We start from the raw sequence: 24,810 nt of genomic DNA, 5'->3' as shown, positions 1-24,810 counted from the left end.
CTACACTGGCTCTGACGCTCGTCGGATGTGGCACGGCTTGAAAACTATTACAGACTACAAAGGGAAGCACAGCCGCGAGCTGCCCAGTGACACAAGACTTCCAGACGAGCTAAACCACTTCTATGCTCGCTTCAAGGCAAGCAACACTGAAGCATGCATGAGAGCACCAGCTGTTCCGGATGACTATGTGATCACGCTCTCCGTAGCCGATGTGAGTAAGACTTTTAAGCAGGTCAACATTCACAAGGCCGCAGGGCCAGACGGATTACCAGGACGTGTACTCCGAGCATGTGCTGACCAACTGGCAAGTGTCTTCACTGACATTTTCAACATGTCCCTGACTGAGTCTGTAATACCAACACGTTTCAAGCAGACCACCATAGTCGCCGTGCCCAAGGACACTAAGATAACCTGCCTAAATGAAGTGCTTTGAAAGGCTGGTCATGGCTCACATCAACACCATTATCCCAGAAACCCTAGACCCACTACAATTTGCATACCGCCCCAACAGATCCACAGATGATGCACTCTCTATTGGACTCCACACTGCCCTTTCCCACCTGGACAAGAGGAACACCTACGTGAGAATGCTATTCATTGACTACAGCTCAGCGTTCAACACCATAGTGCCCTCAAAGCTCATCACTAAGCTAAGGATCCTGGGACTAAACACCTCCCTCTGCAACTGGATCCTGGACTTCGTGACGGGCCGCCCCCAGGTGGTAAGGGTAGGTAAAAACACATCTGCCACACTGATCCTCAACACAGGGGCCCCTCAGGGGTGCCTGCTCAGTCCCCTCCTGTACTCCCTGTTCACCCATGACTGCATGGCCCGGCACGACTCCAACACCATCATTAAGTTTGCCGACGACACAACAGTGGTAGGCCTGATCACCGACAACGATGAGAGAGTCTATAGGGAGGTGGTCAGAGACCTGGCCGTGTGGTGCCAGGATAACAACCTCTCCCTCAACGTGACCAAGACAAAGGAGATGATTGTGGACTACAGGAAAAAAAAAGAGGACTGAGAACGCCCCCATTCTCATCGACGGGGCTGTAGTGGAACAGGTTGAGAGCTTCAAGTTCCTTGGTGTCCACATCACCAACGAACTATCATGGTCCAAACACACCAAGACAGTCGTGAAGAGGGCACGACAAAGCCTATTACCCCTCAGGAGACAGAAAAGATTTGGCATGGGTCCTCAGATCCTCAAAAAATTCTACAGCTGCACCATCGAGAGCATCCTGACTGGTTGCATCACCGCCTGGTATGGCAACTGCTTGGCCTCCAACCGCAAGGCACTACAGAGGGTAGTGCGTACGGCCCAGTACATCACTGGGGCCAAGCTTCCTGCCATCCAGGACCTCTATACCAGGCGGTGTCAGAGGAAGGCCCTCAAAATTGTCAAAGACTCCAGCCACCCTAGTAATAGACTGTTCTCTCTGCTACCGCACGGCAAGCGGTACCAGTGTCAAGTCTAGGTCCAAAAGACTTCTCAACAGCTTCTACCCCCAAGCCATAAGACTCCTGAACAGCTAATCATGGCTACCCGGACTATTTGCACTGCCCCCCACCCCCACCCCATCTTTTTACACTGCTGCTACTCTGTTAATTATTTATGCATAGTCACTTGAACTCTACCCACATGTACATATTACTTCAACTACCTCTGCACATTGACTCTGCACCGGTACCCCCCTGTATATATAGTCTCCCTACTGTTATTTTATTTTACTTCTGCTCTTTTTTTTCTCAACACTTTTTTGTTGTTGTTTTATTTTACGTTTTTTATTAAAAATAAATGCACTGTTGGTTAAGGGCTGTAAGTAAGCATTTCACTGTAATGTCTGCACCTGTTGTATTCGGCGCATGTGGCCAATAAAATTGTATTTGATTTGATTTAATTACGTTGGTAACCTGTTTATAATAGCAATAAGGCACCTCAGGGGTTTGTGGTATATGGCTATATACCAAGGCTAAGGGCTATGTCCAGGCACTCCGTATTGGCCATCTACACCACACCCCCTCTGGCCTTATTGCTTAATTAGAATATGAAATAACATAACATGTCTTTTAAAGAACAAAATAGCATTTTATGTAACTGTAGGCCATATGAACAAACAAAAAACACCACAATTAAAGTGTTAAAATCCATTAAATAAACACCATCACAAAGATCATTCATTATTAGTTTGTTATTAGGGCAGGTCTTAAGGAACATTATGAATCTAAGAAAATGCATTTCAAAAGAACAGAATGGTACATTCTGAGTTGAAATATATTACCATGCTTAGAATGTTGCAAGTGCACGTAGTCGCATTAATGCTATAAGAAAATATATAATTTGAAACGAAGCTCAAGGGGTGGATTTTAAGAGTTGGTTGGCAAGGATAGGTGATTTGAAAACTGCAGAATCTGCTCTCTGATACTAGCCTATAAAGACATCAAAACGGCTTACCTGCTTGTGACTGTAGGGGAATTTGAAAAAGTCACTTTGTCGTTTCATTTCCCTGCCTCTGTAAATTCCAAACCCGACTATTATAAACGCGAAATTAAATTCAATATAGTTTAGGTGAAGTTTCGATGGGCCATCATCAGCCAGTGAATGAAGGACAGGGGGGGGGGGATGACATGTCCTCTTAAAACTGCTTATAACAAATTATGTTAGTGATATTACGATTCTAACAACGACAGTATGTTATATAGACTTATTTAGCAAAAGTAAAGGACGGGGGGGGTCATGACAAAAAATGGCAGAGCAATTAAAAAAGTAAATTCGTTTTCAGTCAACATGACGCTTTTGGCTCTTCTAGTGTTAAAGATGCACTTCAGCAAAGATATTCAAAATGGAGAAATAAAGGAGTTGTGCTTTTAGTCAAAGTATTCCATATTGTGATGCAATTTCACATGGGAAATACAGACCCAACACCAATTTAGGCTTGCCACAAGTAATACATAAACTGAGTGGAGCTGCAGGAGAGTTACTGTAAAACAATGCACACTGCTAATCCCAAAACAGATGCATTGTTGTATTGTTATTGAAAGCAATGGCCTCACAATACCTTGAGGTAAAACAATATCCCAAGCACATTCCAGCAGAATACAAAGCTACGAAATATGTGTGAAATGAAGGCTGTGCTTGCCTCTCGGAGTGTGATCTCGTGTTGACTAATCGTCTGGAGGTTAGAAAGCATTAACATTATTCAAAAGATTATGCAACACAATACAAAAATAAGTGGCAAAAGAAGTCTACATGGCATTGGTGAACCCAACTCACTGCCACTTGTTACACTACGGTGCTGTGATGAAACTGGTCAGTGAGGGGTGCAGGGGAATTGTCTGAGAGTATATATGATAAGTGGGTTCCACTTTTTTTGGAAAGCTGTTAAGAGCTACCTCATTTACAATGCAGAGGTCACCACATGAAAAGGTGTGTGGCTAACAGACAAAATTTGAAAGAACCACACTTTAACATATTTCCTTGTGCGGCCTGATTACACTACACAAGCCATTCTAGAAAGCAAAGCACGTGTCACGTCTGTCCTCCATATTTGGCTCGAAATTACAACCACTTTTCCAGTGAGTGCTGCAGGCAACCAGTTAATCAGACAGACAGACAGTTACACCTCCATTGTAGCAACTTTGTGATGCTGTGATTCCAAGTTGCTGTGGCACCATTCCTCAGGTTGCTGGGCACAGAAAGGATCCTTCATTTATTTTATTGAAGGTATTGTAAAGTGGGTTGTGCCAAATGCTGACTATGTAGGTGTGGTGAAGGTCTGTCTGTCCACCGCCCTGGAATGAAGCACTAGACTGAAAACAAAGCAACTATGTGAAGCATCGCGTGCATGTTGGAAACAGCGGCGAGTGGTGCATGGTTTGTTACAATGTGTCACCTCACTAAACATCGTTCAAAAGACACCTTCTGTATTGTTATAGTTTGATATGTTTGAATTGGGTTGCTTTTGTAAATGTGTGTTACATCCGTGCACCGCGTGGCGGTACCGTACCAAGCAGCAGAGACTGACCATAGATTAAAAACCAGATTAACATACCTGCTGGTGTTGCCCCGAAAATTCGAACCACTGGTACTTTCTTCACATCACTTTCTCTGAATTCGTTATAACAGACGTCCAGGTCTTTGAGGGGAGTTGCAAGGTAGTAGTCAGCGGTGACGATGCGGACAGCAAACATGACTGCTGTGCTGGATACAATCAACTTCACTAGCTAAATTATGATGTGGGGCATAAACTGGGGCAACATCTAGGACCAGAATGAGAATAAATTGTCTTTGTAACAATGTAACAACCGAGGAATGAGAATCAGTTTTATGCACACAAACTACCTAGCAATAAACCAAAGTCTCGTTTGTTTGTTTATCGAGGTGGCTCGCGGAGTTGCCCATATTCCACCTAGCTATGCAGGCTAAGAACTATGAAGAGTAATCCTAGTTGCAGCTGCTGGGAACCATACCGTAACTAATGGAGGTGCACCGTGATTCAGTTACTATTGACATAGTCCACTCTTCACCGAATTTACAGTGCTGAAACTAGCTGCCACCCGTCCCTTCAAAAAGAACACAATCCTGGGCTTCCACGAGACGTTCCATAGGTTCGAGCGGCCATAGCTAGCTAAACCAGCGAAACAGAAACCACTTTCTTCCCGCTCGCCGAATCCGGGTGTTGCTACGGCATATCCATTCTGAAAAATTGGAAATTGTTGGGTTACTCTCCTGCGGAGACAGGATATGTTACTGCACGTATTTGGCTTGCAAACAAAATGCTGGAGAAGAGAATCAAGTGTGGCAGTGGTTTCATGTGCGCTTCCAATGTGGCACTGCGGACAAGGTTTCCTCTTGTCTGTAATATGATCACAACACTAACCCAAAGGCAACACCATTCCTCCCCGGCAGACCCTCCCCTAGTCTCTGCCTCTACTGGTTAGCTGCTCGCTACTGACACACTGCAGCATTCCCAACAACACGGGTCAGAGGAGGCAACATCCAGTCCCACATTTTGCTCGTAGAACCACCTCATTTTCACAATTGGCATTGGTCCGTTTACAAGCGCGCAAGTGGAAGTTAGGTTTTCAATTGGTTTAAAAATCTTTAGGCGGGACATAGGTATGAAAGGCCAAATCTTATTATGCATTTTTAAAGCTTCCTATTTGGTTTCGACATTTTGTGAATATAGAATGGCTGGGCTGTGGGACAGTGGATGCGCATTGATAAATGTAATGCCACGGTTAATAGGCATTACCCGGAGAATGCGGAGATTGTGAAGCTATAGCTCTCTGCTATCAACCAATTAGCATCCAGGATCCAAACAACCCGTTTTATAATGAGGGAGTTCTATTAACCTGAGCCGCTATGCACCGGTCTATGGCACGTGACGTGAACGGGCAAAAGCGGCGAGGGAGGAGCGCCCTTCTTAAATTTACATTTACATTTTAGTCATTTAGCAGACGCTCTTAACCAGAGCGACTTAGAGTTAGTGAGTGCATAACTTTTTTCATACTGGCCCCCACGAACAGTAATCTGCGCCGCTCGGTCATGTTGTTAACAAAGCAGCATGGTGCATCGTCCAGAAACATACAACATCTCTTTTTCATAAAATATATGTTTACATTTTCAAACTAGTTTTTATTGGGAAGGCAGATAATGCGTTTTTATCAAAAGCAATCACTTTAGCATGTGAAAACACGTAATACTCATTACTCCACGTGCTTAATCTAGCCAAGGCTACCTCACTTTGGTTTTAAGACAATTTCGCCATGAGTTTTGAAGGGCACTTGGCTTACGCCCGGGAGGCAGCCTGGTTCCAAAACCAATGCAATCACTTTTCACCCGATTCAAACGCCATCCACCGGGGTATAGCGGGCTAGATAATCGAATCCCCTCAATGACTTAACGCCCTCGAATAATTAATTATAATACTCCACTGATCTAAACTATTTAAAAAACGAAACACATAGAAATGAGGCCTTACAATGATGAACGATTACAAAATGCACTTGAAATGAACTGATTTCGCTTGCAATCACTTTAGCAAGTAAATATTTATAGAACAAAACTTCCACATAACTTAATACTAAACAGGCTCAAGACAAATTCCCGAAGCCCGAAGGATGTTTACATTCTGCGTAACCTAACTTGCAGTAGTAAAAGAGACTGGCGAGACCTTTTCCTCTCGTGCATGATTGGTTCACTTTAACGTTCGGCGTGCTGTGATTGGCTCTCACACACTTCCTAGTGTGTCCTTCTTTGGACACTTCTAGAAGTTCCTCACTACACTACAGTACATCAGTACAGTACAATTACATATTTTGATAAATGTATCCCATTTTGTCCCTATAATTCCTACATCCATATGAATACAATTTTGTTCCTACATCCTGTCCCCCTTAGCACTAAATAATGTTTATTTACCACAAGACAAGATAGACAAACAGAATAGAATAGACATACAGTACCAGTCAAAAGTTTGGACACGCACTCATTCAAGGGTTTTTCTATATTTTTACTATTTTCTACATTGTAGAATAATTGTGAAGACATCGAAACTATGAAATAACACATATGTAATAATGTAGTAACCAAAAAAGTGTTAAACAAGTCAAAATATATTTTATATTTGAGATTCTTCAAATAGCCACCCTTTGCATTGATGACAGCTTTGCACACTCTTGGCATTCTCTCAACCAGCTTCACCTGGAATGCTTTTTCAACAGTCTTGAAGGAGTTTCAATAATGCTGAGCACTTGTTGGCTGCTTTTCCTTCGCTCTGCCGTCCGACTCATCCCAAACCATCTCAATTGGGTTGAGGTCGGGGGATTGTGGAGGCCAGGTCATCTGATGCAGCACTCCATCACTCTCCTTCTTGGTAAAAGCCTGGAGCTGTGTTGGGTCATTGTCCTGTTGAAAAACTAATGATAGTCCCACTAAGGAAATACACATAAGGAGAACATCCGTTCACCCACACAGCGTCTCACAAAGACACAGCGGTTGGAACCAAAAATCTCAAATTTGAACTCCAGACCAAAGGGCAAATTTCCACCGGTCTAATGTCCATTGCTCGTGTGTCTTGGCCCAAGCAAGTCTCTTCTTCTTAATGGTGTCCTTTAGTGGTTTCTTTGCAGCAATTCGACCATGAAGGCCTGATTCACACAGTCTCCTCTGAACAGTTGATGTTGAGATGTGTCTGTTACTTGAACTCTGAAGCAACTCTGCAATTTCTGAGGCTGGTAACTCTAATGAACTTATCCTTTGCAGCAGAGGTAACTCTGGGTTTTCCATTCCTGTGGTGGTCCTCATGAGAGCCAGTTTCATCATAGTGCTTGATGGTTTTTGCAACTGCACTTGAAGAAACGTTCAAAGTTCTTGAAATTTTCAGTATTGACTGACCTTCATGTCTTAAAGTATTGATGGACTGTCGTTTCTCTTTGCTTATTTGAGCTGTTCTTGCCATAATATGGACTTGGTCTTCTACCAAATAGGGCTATCTTCTGTATACCACCCCCTACCTTGTCACAACACAACTGATTGGCTCAAAGGCATTAAGAAGGAAAGAAATTCCACAATTTAACTTTTAAGAAGGCACACCTGTTAATTGAAATGCATTCCAGGTGACTACCTCATGAAGCTGGTTGAGAGAATGCCAAGAGTGTGAAAGCTGTCATCAAGGCAAAGGGTGGCTATTTGAAGAATCTCAAATATAAAATATATTTTGATTTGTTTAACACTTTTTTGGTTACTACATGATTCCATATGTGTTATTTCATAGTTTTGATGTCTTCACTATTATTCTACATTGTAAAAAATAGTAAAAATGAAGAAAAACCCTTGAAGTAGGTGTCCAAACTTTTGACTGGTACTGTAGTTCTAAATTCCTCAAGATCTTTCAGTCAGTCCACACAATATTGTGGCACACCACAATATTTGCCACAACTGCATAAAAAATATGGGCTATTTTTATAATTATAGGCCTATTTTTTGCACTTTCTTTCTACTGCCCTGTCATAGATTTTTAAAGCTTCACATTGGTCAATTTAATTCCTTCTAGATTTCCATAATAAACCAGGCTGCAGTTGTGGATGGGCTGAGCCCACTCTTTTCTCTTCCACTGAAAGGCCCATAAACCCTTCCAAACACCCGGCTCACACTGGGGACACAGTCACACTCAATGGCTCCCTGATGACGAAGAATGTGCTATTAGCATTTCATCTGGATGGAGTGGGAGCGTCTATCAATGGGAGTGTGCTCTGACCTTGAGTGGGCTTCGGCCCTTTCTCTGGAAACCAATCAGCGCAGATGAAAATGAGGTGAGTCTGTTTAATAGCAGTTTTCTGCTGAGAGGTAGGTCTATGCATCACAATCTGGATAGCCTACAGCTGACTAAACTATATCTTTCTGGGTAAGTATTCACATACAACAGTTAACACAGCTCTTTTGTGAAGGGACTTTTCTCGTTGTTGATGGTTGGAGAATTTCCACTTCTTATCTGGAGGCACAGCCCCGTTTGCCCAGGTTAATCAATCACTCACCTCACTGATAAGCTGACAGGCTCAGTTTCACACACCAAGCCACCTGCAGGAGAGTATCCCATCTCCCCCTTCCCCAAACCCTGTGGTTGCTTTGGGTTGGCCAGATAAGGCTTTGTGTAGTGTGGTGCAAGTATTGGAACAATCACACAAGCAACTGATTTATGGGTGCAGGAAACTAAGCTATCATGGTTAACAAATGCATTAGGCTGATAGTGATATATGTAACTGGCTGTTTTTTGAGAATAGCAGACATATGTCTCATAACACAGAGAAATACAGTACCAACCATTTTAATACTTTATTGTTATTTACAGTGGAGTATGATTGCCATTATTGACAGAAAATAGTTTGGTTTGGCTAATCAAAGGATGATGAAACCACCACAGATAAAATACAAGTGTAAAGAGCAGAATAGGTGTGAACCACAGCCCCTCCCTCTGTTGCAGAAGATTGATGTTTCAGTGACAGATTCTTCCTGTGGCCCCTCTGTGGATCTTAAATCATAGATGAATAGGGGGCCCCTAAAAGCACCTTTACACTCTGTTCTATTTATCTGCTATTACCCAAAGAAGTGTGAGACCTTTACATTGCTCATGGTTTACTGATATTCTGGGTAATACAGTAGTAATAACTATGTAGTATAGGCTACAATATAAAAAAGTGTGGCATGTAAATTCAACAACCTCAGTCAACAGGCCATGATTACTTTATGACTTTCCATTAAAATACATATTCAGATCACATAATATTAGGAACACAGTCACCACACAATGTAAGGCGTAACTATTACCTCCTAACATGTCAAGCAAGCACATTTTTAGGACTTGAAACATGAAAAAGGAAATACTGCCACCTTGTGGTTATTTGAGACTTGTGCTAAGCTACACCGCTCTGCCCACATGCCATTTCAGTTGAGTACAAAAAAAGGCTATAATCATTTGCCATTTAAACATTGAAGTCAATTACGTACCAGAGAAACAATGTGTCTATAGCAGTTTAGCAGTTCTCAGAGGGGCCGTACAGAGAGGGTCAACTCTTTCCCCAGAGTGGGGGCGATGTAGCGTTCCTCTCTTAGCAGACGGAGAAGCAGGTCTTGGGTATCCTGGGGCCAGCGGTAGATTCTGGTACTCTGGAGCCAAGCGGGGACATGTCTCTGGAAGACAGGAATGGGATAGGGATCATTATAAACTGGGTGGTTTGAGCCCTGAATTCTGATTGGCTAAAAGCCATGGTATATCAGATTATAATAGCAATAAGGCTATTGTATCATGCCTAAGAACAGCCCTTAGCCGTGGTATATTGGCCATATACCACACCTTCTCAGGCCTTATTGCTTAATTACACCACGGCGTGAGTGACTCATGAGGATATAACAGGATATAACAACAGTATAGAAGCCTATCCCTATGGGGAAACATCTCACCATCCACTCACCTTGGTAGCAGTGGGAAATAATATGGGTACCAGTCTGAAATTAAGGCAGCGCTGTTGGATGAACTCGTTCTGGATCTAAAATGAGAAAAGGTGCTCAAAGATAAATGCCTAATGCTTTTATGAGTTGTCTTCATTGCATATTAAATGTATACTCTGCATAAACTATACATGCTGTGGTACAGTATATGTTTCCCTTTGTATCACACAGCAGGGTTTTACGCCTATGCTACATCATGGCAGGAAGGGGCTGTGTCCAATGCCCAGAGCCTTTTTGTCTCACTGTCCTAAACTTGAGACTCCATAATCAAAAAAAGACTGTAGCTACACACATTCATTTGATATATTCTTACAGGTGCATGTATAAGTGCCTACCTGAGTGTGAATGTACTTGGTGTGGAGACCATGCTCATCCTCCCCGTCTCCCTCCACGTCTGCCTTGTACTTAGGACTGATGACCACGATGATCAGCACTGACTTCTGCAACGCAGCATTTCATAGTCAGTTCAGTTTTTGATAAGACTTTATTTTAAAGGGATACTTCAGGATTTTGGCAATGAGGCCAATGAAGGAAGTTAGAGGTAGTTTCACGAGCCAATGCTAACTAGTGTTAGAGCAATGACTGGAAGTACTTACAGTCATTGTGCTAACGCTAGTTAGCACTGGGTCTCGAAACTACCTGTAACTTCCTTCATACTGGACACAGAGACATATAAATGGTATCCACAAGTTTATCTGACTCTGGGGTAGATAAAGCGCCTCTTTGCCAAAATCCCTAAGTATCTCTTTAGGGTCTGTAATAAACCATTCATAAGGCATTTACCATTTATGAATCATTACTCCCACATTTATAAACCATTTACTAATCATTAGTGAAGTATTTTTTTGCAGCCCCTAATCTAAAGTGAGCACTAATTATGCTTTATAAATACTTTGAGTGACCAGTGTAATTTCTCACAAAAAGATGGGCAAGCCATTGGTAGACATTCCAGCAGTAGCTGGTAAAAGAATAAGCACACAACACAGGATATTTATGGAAATATATATACATTTGTGAAGAATTAGCTTACTAACATTTACAAATGTGGGAGTAATGATTCATAAATGGTGAGCAAACTGCTTGTAAATGCCTTATAAATTGTTTATTACTGACCCTTAAAATAAAGTGTTACCCAGTTTATTTTCTGTATAGTTTCATAATTGGATAGGCCCATTTTATGCTCTAAAAATGCTGATCGCTTAGACTTACATCCTTTAAATAGTTGTCCATCCACTGGATGATGTCCATTCTTCTAACTGCACTATCAAATATGTCAATCTGCCAGAGAGAGGAATTATGTATGAAAAATAGTATTTCAAATATCGGGAAATTGCTGAATAAAAGAAAATGGACAATCTAGTTAGCAAACTTACAGCTGGTTTAAAGCCCTGATCTGTCAGAAACTTCACAAAGGTAAACATCTCACTGGCTGTGTCCACAGAATACGTAATGAAAACATTCCCTGCAATCAAACAGACAAGCATGGTATCCACATGAATGCTAATTGCACTCAAACAACTATTTACATTTTAGTGGATGTTAGACTTGGTTTTTAAGTCTTAATATTGAGCTCTTACAAGCCAAATCATAGGGTGACACAATCATTATGATTCACAGAAAATCCACTGTTTAATTAACAATCATCTTTAATATAAAAAAAATGGATAAACTTGGTTTTGCTGAGGGATGGAGAATGATATGTACTTACTGCACTCCTCAGGTAAACTGATGGTCTTCCTCAGTTCCTGTGTAACTGTTCCTCCCCCATCTGGTTGGCCAGGGGTCGCTTGGTAAGGGGGCACCACACTGACCTCACTCATCACCTCTCTGGGAGGGGCCACACACTGAGGAAGATTACAACTAGGGGCTTTTAGAGCTTCTTGTCCATATAATATTTTTTGAGCCTTGGGAGTCCTAGAGAGGGAAACAGTGTAGAAGAGTTGGGTGTCTACTCCAAACACTCATAAAACAGGAATTATATGTCTATTGTAATGCCCATCAGCAGACATTAATGCTAAAACTGGATCCCCACCAAACATTTGCCTGTTGACATTTGCCTATTGACTGTAAATAAAGCAGGAACTTGTGACATCAGATTGGTTTTGATATCTAGGCTAATGATACAATCTGATGTTAGACCAATAGGGATATTTAGTGTACCAGGATGGTGGGTACTGCTGAAGCTCCTGCTGAGGTGCCGTAGGGTGAAGATGGTTATAATGATGATGATTATAGAGGGGACGGGTTTGATTTACGGGCTTCTGACATGTGTACAGTCTCTGACACCTGCCGTGCACAGGATCAGGGCCTGTAGAGGGATGTGAGAAGACATGTTCTTAACATCCTGTCTTGGATGGGCTCCCAATCAAAATCATCACTATCTGAATTATAGAACGTTGGACATCCATGCTATATTTCAGACAGTAATATAAACAACAACCTAAACAAAAACATCACCTACTTCCCAGCAAATGTTATATAGCTTGGTCGTTCCACAAAAATAGTGCCTTTTGGGTGGTGTAAATCTGTAATTCTGCAAAAAAAATATTACACAAAATGTTTATATTCTGTCATAAAGAGCTCATAATGTTCCCCTTCGTAAAAAAACAAGTTTTCCCATTTCAAGAATTCAAATTAAGAAAAGTGCCAATTAAAGCAACAGGGTTGACTGTGACGATTTTATCTTAAATCAGCCATAACTCCCGTTGTGACAGGAGGAATGGAAGCATGTTGTTAAAACATTTCTAGCCGATCTATCTATGGGTAACAGGGGTTGTTGTCTTATGCTTGACGCTCACAGTTTTTTTAAACCACAAAAACACCAATGGCAGAAAAGAGTAGAACCAGCTCACACTGATTTGACTATTAGATGTTCAATGTTTATTTTGAAAAAATAATTAAACAATAAATAGTTTCACCATATTACATTTACATTTACATCATTTAGCAGACGCTCTTATCCAGATATTAAAATGAGAGTTCAGTTCCCGTAACAGGGTTGACCTTAAAATGAGGGACAAATCACATGAAATAAATAATAATCTTCAGAAATTGCTTTATCTGTCACGCCCTGACTCAGAGGACGCTTATATGTTGAGTCAGGGTGTGTATATTCCTTGTTGTGATTTTCTATGTTGTATTTTCTATGTTTAGATCTAGTATGTCTAGATCTATGTTGGCCGGTGTGGTTCCCAATCAGAGGCAGCTGTCGCTCGTTGTCTCTGATTGGGGACAATACTTAGGCAGCCCATTGGCACTAGTGGGTTGTGGGATCTTGTTCCGTGTGAGGTATGTTGTTTGTGTACCTTGGACTTCACGTTTTGTTTAGTTTGTTGTTTATTCGGTTCAAATAAACATGTATGCATATCATGCTGCGCCTTGGTCTGACCCGTTCATCAACGAGCGTGACGTTATCAAAGCAACAACATAACTAGAGCTTTACAATGATGGTGAAAACATGGGGAACTTTTGGGGTTAAGCGGGTTAAAATCTTCCTAGAAGTCAGAAAAACATGGCGTGGGACATGTCAAAATTCAGATTTTTGGCACTTTAGCAAGTCTTTATTCATATTAAAAATCAGATTAATAAAAATGTCCATGTGGTTTAAAATGCTTTTAAAATGCAATATTGGTACATCATTACTTAAAATATCAAAGGGACGCAAAAGGCACTCTATTCGTGGAATGACCCAGCTCCTGCCATAAGACATACAGTATCATGTATATCATATTTTTTTATATCTGTTCTATTTAATTACATGAATACAGTTGCCATAAACAGCATGTTACTTACACTGAGGAGGCATGTGTGCTGGGTGACTCGGAGGGACACAGTGGATGTTGTTTAAGTCAGACCTGAGAGGAAGAGGGGCCTCCAAGTGTTCTGCTCCTTCAAGGGAACAGTCCTGAGGTTGATGCCAGTTGGGGGGACCAGGGAAGCCCTCCGCTCCCCGGTGGAGAATTCCAGAGAAAGAGAATTCCTCTTCCTCAGTCCACTGAGCCCTCTCTCTGTAGGGGTGTAACCTGAGGTCGACAGTGTCAGGGACTTTCATCCGGCGATCAGGGATGTGGGGGGACATGTCTTTTTGATGCAGGGAGGCGGCTCTGGGCTGGGGTTGAAGGTTACCCAGAGGGTCCTCCATAGGGGTTCTCCAGGAGTCCTTGGGGTATTCCACCTGGCCTACGTCATTGACGGTCACCTCAGGGGCGAACCAAGCCTCTTCCTTTGGCCTCTTTCTATGTTCTGAGCACTGCCCACAGTCCAAGGGCAATGCTAGGTTCAGCATTGATGATGTCATTGACTCATCTGTCTCCACCGGAATGCTTCTGTGACAATGGGAACCTAGCAACAACAACAGACAATGTTATTCAGCTTAAGCCATTTCGGAGAAGTATAGAAGGGAAAAAATGATGTGATATGTAGGAGTGAGTTTAGTGTAAGGTTAACTTTCCTTTTCGATAAGTGTGATAGTGTGTCCTGTATTTGACAATGCCATACCTGTGAAAGAGTCCATTCTTCTCTCGAGGGATAGATTTCTTGTAAAAGGAAACAGAAACAAATGTGGTATAACAGCAATGAAATCTGAGCTCTGTGGATAGCAGAAGGACATGTCATTCCTAGCAACACTTTTTAGGAACACTGTGTACACAAGTGAAACAAACTATTTTACGAGTGAAACAGAAAGCGGTGATATATAGCTATCGTCCCAGATCCATGTAAAGCCCCTATCACTACAGATCTCTAAGCTGTCCTTTGGCTATACAGAGTCACTATAATACATAACTAAAACCAGTCAGACCAAACATTACGTATGTTCATAGGAATTGAACTTTGTCCTCCAGTCAAGCAACTAACTTACCTGCAATGTGTCTGTGAATGAATAATACAAAAGTAATCGACTAAATTCTCCTGACCTCAAGCAATGAAAACACACAGCACAGGTACCATTTACAGTCCAGTTTAACAGCTAAACCTGACCTGTGTCGGAGCCATGTATTCCACCCTCTATACGCAAATCTGCTCTGGGGCGAATAGGAAACATTCCCACAATTTTTGTCTTGATGAAGAGATCAGTGCATGCAAAGTCCCACTTCACCATTTATGCAAATAATGTGGGGCATGCAGTTCACATCTACCAATCAGGTTGTTGTCTAAACAGAGCAGGAATTCTGCAACCAGTCATGGTGAGCCTTGTAGAAGTGGTGTGAGTTGTCATAGTAAAAGCACACCTACAGACATGAGGGCACTTGATTCATGGAAAGTTTACAGCCCATTAAAGTGAACACGCTTTTAACATTCATATGAGTTTTTTTGTTTAGAAAAGACAAAAAAACACAGAACAATCCTGCCAACTCTTACACAGTATAGAAAAAAGTTAACCAGCAAAGAAAACAAGAAAAGAAGCATTTCGAAAAGTTTTTCATAGTTAAAAGTGAATGGAGAGTTTTATTTGAGAGTGCCTTAGCATTGGGGTAGAGAGGCTTTAGTTGGATTCAAGTCACGCCAGTCACAGTCCAGTGCCATGTCAGACATCCCACAGTTATGGAAGCAGATCATGTAGAACATGAAGAGATTGGCTGAGGAAGCAGAAATAGAAAACAATGGCATCCTGTTTTGAGGTGTGACATTTCCTTTTAAACGTATCTATGAAATGTATTCATGAAAACAAGTTCTGAAACATCTCACAGACACATATAGATTTAGGAAACAGCACAAAAAAGATAGGAGATACACACACCTGGGATCCCCAGAATGCACAGCAAAGGGTAGTAGACCTTCTGAACAGTGATGAAGACACTGTCCCCCTCCATGTTTCAGTCCTAATCCTCAGTACCAGGCAATAGCAGAGTTGGTAATGCCTGCAATAAACCCATTAGAGTTAGCTGGATGGGAGGACATTATTAATACAGAGATATGCATAGTGTAATAAACAATATATGGGTAAGGACCGAGAAGGGTTACATCGCAGATTAAGCACACTATATTTATAAAATAAATAAAAATAGAACTTTGATTTTTACTGGGCCTTTATGGATATTTTATGATTGGATTTGGTTATTTATTGACTGGATATTCTGAAGGTTACATTTCATTGAGAAACATTTAACATTTAAGTAATTTAGCAGCCACTCTTATCCATAACGACTTACAAATTGGTGCATTCAACTTAGAAAAGGGAGCACCCTTGAAACAGGTTTGTCAGACTTCATGATCACGTTTAAACTTCAGTGTCATATACCGTGAAATTGTGGTGCGGGTCCATCGTATGTCTGATGATGACTAACACGATAGATATGTTAACAACAGAAAAATGATATTTGACTACCTGAAACATGCAAATGTCAAGTCTCTATAGAATAGGATAGCACAACAGCATGACCCTTGTGTACATATGACTGTGAAAGGCTTGTATACTGTAAGTGTCTAAATGACTGTGTGGTATGTATTGACACTGACCAGGAGACATAAAGATGAATTTGTGCTGTTATCTTGATCATATATCTGTGGTTCCAATGGTTGTTTTCTTGGAACTGGGAAACATACAATTTCACCTGTGCTGTGTCAATATAACACTAACACCACTTTCCATTATATACCCGAACACCCATTTAGCAAAGTCCAATAATTGGTTATTGATTAGTCCTTTGTGGTTTATAACATAAAAAAAAAAAAGGAATGTCTTAGACTTTGAGCACAAGTAAATCTATTGTCGACTATTCAATTATATCGATCGATGTATCTATCTATCTATCTATACAGTATATCTATCTATACAGTATATATATCTATCTATACAGTATATCTATCTATCTATACAGTATACATATACTGAGTGTACAAAACATAATGAAAACCTGCTCTTTCCATGACATTGACTGACCAGGGAAATCCAGGTGAAAGCTATGATCCGTTATTGATGTCACTTGTTAAATCCACTTCAATCAGTGTAGATGAAGGGGAGGAGACAGGTTAAAGAAGGATTTTTAAGCCTTGAGACAACTGAAACATGGATTGTGTATGTGTGCCATTCAGAGGGTTGTAGTATCGAGTAAAAGTTGCTAGTCATTGCTGATAAACAAAGGAGTCCGCTCATACTGAACCTTGATCATAAGTTTATTCATATCACAAGCTTTCAGCATGAGTTTTACAGGTGTCAAGATCACCCGGAGAGCAACGTCCCAGATTGCAATGGCTGCTCTAACCCCCTCTGTCTCCAGCATATACTTATAAACAATGCAAAAATATGGGTTGCTCCCTCTGCTGTCCAATCACCTGTCTCCCCTGGGGCGTCACCCTACAAATGGCTACTTTTGAACTAAGATAAATATCCCCTCTGGTTCCATTAAGAAAGTCATAATCTTAATACACTACAGGGTCAATATTTATTGAAGTACCTTTGAATGGGGTATGGTAGTAGGTGCCAGGCGCACCAGTTTGTGTCCAGAACTGCAACTCTGCTGGGTTTTTCACACTCAACAGTTTCCGTTTGTATCACGAATGGTCCACCACCCAAAGGACATCCAGCCAACTTGACACAACTGTGGGAAGCATTGGTGTCAACATGAGCCAGCATCCCTGTGGAACACTTCGACACCTTGTAGAGTCTGTGCTTTGTTGTATCATTACCATTCCTTTCAAACTGGATAAAACAAATATAGAAAACGTCATAGTTATCTAAATGTATTGTATTTTACTTATAAAATAAAAACACATTTTCAAAACCCCCTAAAACATGCACTTGTCCACAATAATCCAATCAAAAGTAATTGGGTACGTAACAATAAAGATATAGTTCAGATTACTTACACAGAGGGGCAAGTCTGCTGGTATAGTAGAGATCCACAGTGTTGGCAGTCCAGTCCAGTAGTATAAGGTAATGATAAGGACCAAGTGAGCCAGCTGCAGGTCATATAAAGCTTCCCTGCTCTGTCTCTCTCTCTGGGCAGCCAGATCTACATATAGAAAGGAGGGCTCGTCTACAGGTGTCACGTCACCTGAAGCACAGGTGGACAGACTTCTGGAGGGTTTACACTGATCTGTGACAGACCTCTGTAGGATTTACACTGATCTGTGAGAGCCAGGCCATGGAAATCAACATATCTCATATGTGTTTGAATAAGATTATTGTAATATCCTTATATATTGTTATTGTGATGTATCCAAGGAGATGCATTACAACAAGTCACCATGATTCATCAATGAAGTCACCAGTCTTGACAACTGCTGGTTGATAGGGCTCAGTACACTCCCGACAGTGAGCTTTCCCAGACACAGTGATGGAAAAGACTCCCCCTTGTGGTCTTCACAGAAAATACAACTCAAGATAGCTGTAGAACTTGCCAAGTTGACATAATGCTTTTTTATATTACAGAGCTTGCACAGTGACTCTCGCCTGATAACAAATGTCCTGCAGCTTATCAGCCAACATGTGACTGCCATTGCTGAGTTGTCCCTATGCAAACTTTACCAATGGTGTTGATGAGCTGCTAGATGAGTTGTGAGGTGTGTCACTAGTGATTGTATGAGCTGCAGGCAATGTGTGTGTGTCGGTCTGACAATAGTGTTCCTCTGTAACTAGCTGGCACTGGTGCCTCATCCCGCTGCAGGCATGCCCTGTGTTCATGTACCAGTCATTTAGCACCTCCTTAGGTGGCCTGCTGGCCCTCCCCTCATCATACAGCTAAGGTGCTGGAGAGACTCCTGACCACTGATGTCAAAGGTCCAGTCTGTTCATCTGCTAGAGAGAGAGAGAGATGGACAGAGAGAGAGAGAGAGAGAGAGTCTTCTTTAAATCTCTTCTGTTTCACCCTAGAGCAGTGTGGTCATGAAGGCAGTGATGGACAAGCCTGTTGAATTACAATGTCCAGACACACACACACACACAGCAACAGACAACGTATAGAGGCAGCAATTCCATAGCATCAAATAATATAGAAAATAAGTGGAAAGAGTGTAAAATGTTTATTGTTCTTTTTGAATTTCAAATGCCAAATCACTGAATTAACAAAACAGAAATGTTAACAAATGGAAAATAGAAGAAATAAACTAGAAAGGCTACTGACACTTTTAAAACCGTTAAGCTGTAAAACCGACGAGGGGGTTCAATCTTAAACAGATCCTTATTAGCACTTAAACCGTCGTAAGATAAGAACAAATACTACATTTAGATTAAACAAGGTCAAACTTTACAGCCGGCTGCTTCACCAGTGTCTTTGCAACATTCCCTCTGAAGATACAATACACCCCATTCCTCAAAGATCTCTCCATTAAGATTAAATAAAACATACTCTGAAACAGAAGATGCAAGACTTCAGATATCCACATCAGTTTAAAAATAAAAATGTAAAGTAATCCAAAGGATGTGGTCCAGAAATGAGCTGAGGAAGGATCCTACTGGTGGTGCTGTGCTGCATAGACAGACAGACAGACAGACCAACTCGGTGTGGGACATGAGTATTGAGGTGCAGGTGGATGGTGACATGTCACTGTTCACAGACGAAGAGACGTTACCCACTAAGACTTCCCAGTACATGGCTACACAGCATGGAGGTAACAAGGACAATGAGATGGATGAGTTGGAATGGCTGCTAAAATGGAACTCTGTATACAAGTTAAAATAAGACGATGAAATGCAGAGACAAACATCTTTCTCTTTTTAAATAAACATCATGTCCTTCCAGTATACACTAAATAATACCTGGAAAGACCGATTTTCTTTCCCCCCCATTATTTTTTTTTCTTAAAACCTGGTAAGCGAGAAGAGATATGTTCAAAAGTATAATTCTCACACATTTGGCTGTAATTACAAAATGTAACATACATTATTTGTAAAATAACTTTGTTACGGCATTAGCCTAACATCTATTACTTTGAGGAGGACAAAACTATTTTACATGGATGAACAAAATAAAAGCAAAATCATATCAAACTAAATTCATGAGATGCAGGGCAATAAAAATCTCAATGGAGTATTTTGTCATGCTTGCCTAAAGTCCCTGTAAAACAGATGACTTTGCAAAAAAATAAAAAAAATACGCTCAGGACTGATTTTCTTATTTATTTTTATACATGATCAAAACCGCAAAAATTAAATAAATAATTAATGGAGGTGTTCATTAAAATTGCCCCCAAAATAAAATAAACACAATTAGCTTTGATAGACATGTCCTGTAGATTCTGGATTAGAAGTAACCAGATATCATGGTCTCATGGTGCACTTTTGAAATGATCATCTTCATTGACCATTTTCTTTACCACCACCATCATCATCATCATCATCATCATCGAGAAAATCAGTCAAAATGCCAAAACAGAAGCAAACAAACTATCAAAACATAAACCAAAAGTTAAGTAGACAAGCTGTTCATATTTACATTGAATACAGGCATTTCATTACATCATCACTAGCCCAACCACCCCCAAACCTCCCTCCTAACCCACCCCCACCCAGATCAACCCCCACTCTCCCTCACACACACAATCTCTGGTATCCAGTCTGTTGAGTCTGTCTCAGGGTTAGCCACGGAGAGTGTTTGAGAGTGTTGGGAGCTGGAGGAGAGTTGAGACAAGATGCTCTGTTGAGCGGAGGAAGATGTACAGGTCCCTGGTGGGGCTCCAGAGAACTACGGTTCAGTCCAGTGCCAGCCCAGAGCTCAGTGTTTAGAGGTTGTCCCCTGGCTGGTACTGTGGCTCCGTGGCCGTGAAGTAGTCCTCCAGGAAGGCCTGCAGGTACTCGAAGGTGGGCCTCTCCTCTGCGTCCTTCTTCCAGCACTGCACCATGAGCTCATGGAGGGAGATGGGGCAGTCCTGGGGACAGGGCATCCTATAGCCTCGCTCCACCTGCTCCAGCACCTCCCGGTTGTTCATCCCTACACACACACACACACACACACACACACACACACACACACACACACACACACACACACACACACACACACACACACACACACACGCGTGCCAGGCAGATAGACAGACACACATACAGATAAAGGAAGACAAATGTTAGGTCATTAACTACAGCGGAGGCTTTTCAAGTAATCGATAAGACAGTTCAATGAAAGAGATCTGTCTAGACTTTACCTCTACTGAATGGCCTTAATGGCACAGACATTGAGCTTTAAACCTCATACTGTAGATGCGGATCTTAAGGCAACATTTGGACCTGGGAAAATATTTTACATAACACAGGGGTCACACGTTTTACAACCTGGGGATGTTGGAGTGGCTTGCCATTTATTTTTCACTAGCTAAGAGATGTGGCTTCTGCATCAACAAGAAGAGTCCGGAGAGAGAGCCTTAGAAAGCTGCTAAGACATCTTTTAGGATCATGCTATTATCCCCTTAGTCCCAGCTCGGCCTCCATAGCGTGCAAGCCCTCGCCTCACTTCCCCTCCCTCCCTCTTTTCACACAGCAGCCCAGCCCAGTGCAGCGTGGCCCATCTGGACAAACATGTGTCCCCCCTCCCCCCCTCTCTCAGTGAGGCTGATCTCAGTCAGCTCCCTGCCCAAGACCAGCCCTCTCACATGGACTAGCAGTGGCCAAGAGGCAGGCCCTGGACTACAGTTATACATCTCAGATTGTGTCAGGAAAACAAAGTTACTCAGTCGTGTTTAAAGACCCCTTATTTTCTTTAACATTCAGTAAACAGCAGGAACTGCCTGCCACTTGTTATATAAGCTCTTGTTGTGGTATATAATTGCATCATAGTCCTCTACATATTTGTAAGAAAAGTGAGGACTCAACTCAGGATGTGGACATTACATCACATGCGTTGCGTCCAAAAATAGCACCAGGACCCTAGTGTTCTATAAACGGAATAGGGTGCCATTGGAGACGCAACCATTAAATCTCTGGTTATTTGACCCTCCTCACCTGGGTAGGGTACACGTCCCTTGGTGACCAGCTCTGTGAGCAGGATGCCAAACGACCACACGTCTGACTTGATGGTGAACTTTCCGTACAGCGCAGCCTCCGGGGCCGTCCACTTAATAGGGAATTTTGCACCTGGGAGAGAACAGAGCGAGAGATATGAATGAATGACAGAATGTAATTTAGCTATATATGGCTACCGGTAGTCTTTCTCTCTAGAGCTGGGAGTGTCTCTCAGTGTCTCTGTTCTAGTCTGTAGTACAGTGGAATAGACAGACAGTGAGCACATGTTTGGATCTGAAATGGGAGCCATTGACATCCTGTCAGGGTGTGATGATGCGCACATTATGGCCAGTGTTGGAAGAACTCCCTTCATGACCTAAGGCAATCATTAGTGTGTGTTTTCTTATTGTGTGTGTGACCTCACCTTGCCGTGCTGTGTACTCGTTGTCCTCAATCAGCCTGGCCAATCCGAAGTCAGCGATTTTACAAACCAGATTGTCCCCGACCAGGATGTTAGCCGAGCGCAGGTCTCTGTGGATGTAGTTCATCCTCTCGATGTACGCCATGCCTGCGGCCACCTGGAAAGAACACACACACACACACACACACACACACACAGTGAGCACAGTAAAAACACTGCGTTCAACTTACAGTACCAGTCAAAAGTTTGGACACACCTACTCATTCAAGGGTTTTTCTTTATTTTTACAAAAATTTTTGCATTGTAGAATAATAGTGAAGACATCAACACTAGGAAATAACACATATGGAATCATGTTGCAACCAAAAAAGTGTTAAACAAATCAAAATATATTTAATATTTGAAATTCTTCAAATAGCCATCCTTTGCCTTGATGACAGCTTTGCACACTCTTGGCATTCTCTCAACCAGCTTCACCTGGAATGCTTTTCCAACAGTCTTGAAGGAGTTCCCACATATGCTGAGCACTTGTTGGTTGCTTTTCCTTCACTCTGCCGTCTGACTCATCCCAAACCATCTCAATTGGGTTGAGGTCGGGGGATTGTGGAGGCCAGGTCATCTGATGCAGCACTCCATCACTCTCCTTAGTAAAATAGCCCTTACACAGCCTGGAGGTGTGTTAGGTCATTGTCCTGTTGAAAAACAAATGATAGTCCCACTAAGCCCAAACCAGATGGGATGGCGTATCGCTGCAGAATGCTGTGGTAGCCATGCTGGTTAAGTGTGCCTTGAATTCTAAATAAATCACAGACAGTGTCACCAGCAAAGCGCCCCCACACCATAACACCTCCTCCTCCATGCTTTACAGTGGGAACTACACATGCAAAGATCATCCGTTCACCCACACCACATCTCACAAAGACACAATGGTTTGAACCAAAAATCTCAAATTTGGACTCCAGACCAAAGGACAAATTTCCACCGGTTTAATGTCCATTGCTCGTGTTTCTTGGCCCAAGCAGGTTTCTTCTTCTTATTGGTGTCCTTTAGTAGTGGTTTCCTTGCAGCAATTCGACCATGAAGGCCTGATTCAAACAGTCCCCTCTGAACAGTTGACGTTGAGATGTGTCTGTTACTTGAACTCTGTGAAGCATTTATTTGGGCTGCAATTTCTGAGGCTGGTAACTCTAATGAACTTATCCACTGCAGCAGAGGTACAGTGAGGGAAAAAAAGTATTTGATCCCCTGCTGATTTTGTACGATTGCCCACTGACAAAGAAATTATCAGTCTATAATTTTAATGGTAGGTTTATTTGAACAGTGAGAGACAGAATAACAACAAAAAAATCCAGAAAAACGCATGTCAAAAATGTTATAAATTGATTTGCATTTTAATGAGGGAAATAAGTATTTGACCCCCTCTCAATCAGAAAGATTTCTGGCTCCCAGGTGTCTTTTATACAGGTAACGAGCTGAGATTAGGAGCACACACTTAAAGGGAGTGCTCCTAATCTCAGTTTGTTACCTGTATAAAAGACACCTGTCCACAGAAGCAATCAATCAATCAGATTCCAAACTCTCCACCATGGCCAAGACCAAAGAGCTCTCCAAGGATGTCAGGGACAAGATTGTAGACCGACACAAGGCTGGAATGGGCTACAAGACCATTGCCAAGCAGCTTGGTGAGAAGGTTACAACAGTTGGTGCGATTATTCGCAAATGGAAGAAACACAAAATAACTGTCAATCTCCCTCGGCCTGGGGCTCCATGCAAGATCTCACCTCGTGGAGTTGCAATGATCATGAGAACGGTGAGGAATCAGCCCAGAACTACACAGGAGGATCTTGTCAATGATCTCAAGGCAGCTGGGACCATAGTCACCAAGAAAACAATTGGTTTCACACTATGCCGTGAAGGACTGAAATCCTGCAGCGCCGCAAGGTCCCCCAGCTCAAGAAAGCACATATACAGGCCCGTCTGAAGTTTGCCAATGAACATCTGAATGATTCAGAGGAGAACTGGGTGAAAGTGTTGTGGTCAGATGAGACCAAAATCGAGCTCTTTGGCATCAACTCAACTCGCCGTGTTTGGAGGAGGACGAATGCTGCCTATGACCCCAAGAACACCATCCCCACTGTCAAACACGGAGGTGGAAACATTATGCTTTGGGGGTGTTTTTCTGCTAAGGGGACATGACAACTTCACCGCATCAAAGGGACGATGTACGGGGCCATGTACCGTCAAATCTTGGGTGAGAACCTCCTTCCCTCAGCCAGGGCATTGAAAATGGGTCATGGATGGGTATTCCAGCATGACAATGACCCAAAACACACGGCCAAGGCAACAAAGGAGTGGCTCAAGAAGAAGCACATTAAGGTCCTGGAGTGGCCTAGCCAGTCTCCAGACCTTAATCCCATAGAAAATCTGTGGAGTGAGCTGAAGGTTCGAGTTGCCAAACGTCACTCTCGAAACCTTAATGACTTGGAGAAGATCTGCAAAGA

General features: G+C 42.1%; 3 protein-coding genes across 8 annotated transcripts in view; all 3 read right to left on the bottom strand.

The window, feature by feature from the left end:
* Window positions 1-4,966, bottom strand: part of LOC121549001 (DNA polymerase zeta catalytic subunit-like) — a 57,948-nt gene extending 52,982 nt beyond the window's left edge. The window contains exon 1 of the mRNA XM_041860763.2: window positions 4,057-4,966. Coding sequence (XP_041716697.2) covers window positions 4,057-4,195 — 139 coding nt within the window. The 5' untranslated portion in view covers window positions 4,196-4,966. The remainder of the gene's footprint in view (window positions 1-4,056) is intronic.
* Window positions 1-24,810, bottom strand: part of LOC121549004 (tyrosine-protein kinase Fyn) — a 92,185-nt gene that overhangs the window by 2,341 nt on the left and 65,034 nt on the right. For 3 of the 5 annotated variants that reach the window (XM_041860770.2, XM_041860769.2, XM_041860768.2), the window contains 3 exons: window positions 22,313-22,466; window positions 21,889-22,020; window positions 18,960-20,881 (listed from right to left, as the gene is read on the bottom strand). In XM_041860770.2, the coding sequence (XP_041716704.1) occupies window positions 20,673-20,881; window positions 21,889-22,020; window positions 22,313-22,466 (495 nt within the window). In that variant the 3' untranslated portion in view covers window positions 18,960-20,672. Of the gene's footprint in view, window positions 1-14,314; window positions 14,319-18,959; window positions 20,882-21,888; window positions 22,021-22,312; window positions 22,467-24,810 lie in introns of those variants that run through there. The other 2 variants (XR_006657735.1, XR_006657734.1) reach the window with 2 other exon arrangements.
* traf3ip2a (TRAF3 interacting protein 2a) lies at window positions 8,826-15,192 on the bottom strand. 2 transcript variants are annotated; one of them, XM_041860766.2, is made up of 10 exons: window positions 14,872-15,192; window positions 14,511-14,548; window positions 13,806-14,354; window positions 12,174-12,321; window positions 11,722-11,927; window positions 11,387-11,475; window positions 11,223-11,291; window positions 10,349-10,453; window positions 9,977-10,051; window positions 8,826-9,695 (listed from the first exon to the last, which is right to left on the bottom strand). In XM_041860766.2, exons 2-10 carry the CDS (start codon window positions 14,524-14,526, stop codon window positions 9,549-9,551), a joined length of 1,404 nt encoding a protein of 467 aa, XP_041716700.1. In that variant the 5' UTR covers window positions 14,527-14,548; window positions 14,872-15,192; the 3' UTR covers window positions 8,826-9,548. The 2 variants fall into 2 exon arrangements, with proteins under 2 accessions (XP_041716700.1, XP_041716699.1); XM_041860765.2 differs by having other exon boundaries at window positions 14,511-15,192.

This window comes from Coregonus clupeaformis, chromosome 33 (genome assembly GCF_020615455.1).
Source record: "Coregonus clupeaformis isolate EN_2021a chromosome 33, ASM2061545v1, whole genome shotgun sequence".
In the NCBI taxonomy this organism is placed as follows: Eukaryota; Metazoa; Chordata; class Actinopteri; order Salmoniformes; family Salmonidae; genus Coregonus; species Coregonus clupeaformis.
The sequence above is the reverse complement of the archived record's forward strand: the minus strand, read 5'-3'. Positions and strand labels throughout refer to the sequence as shown.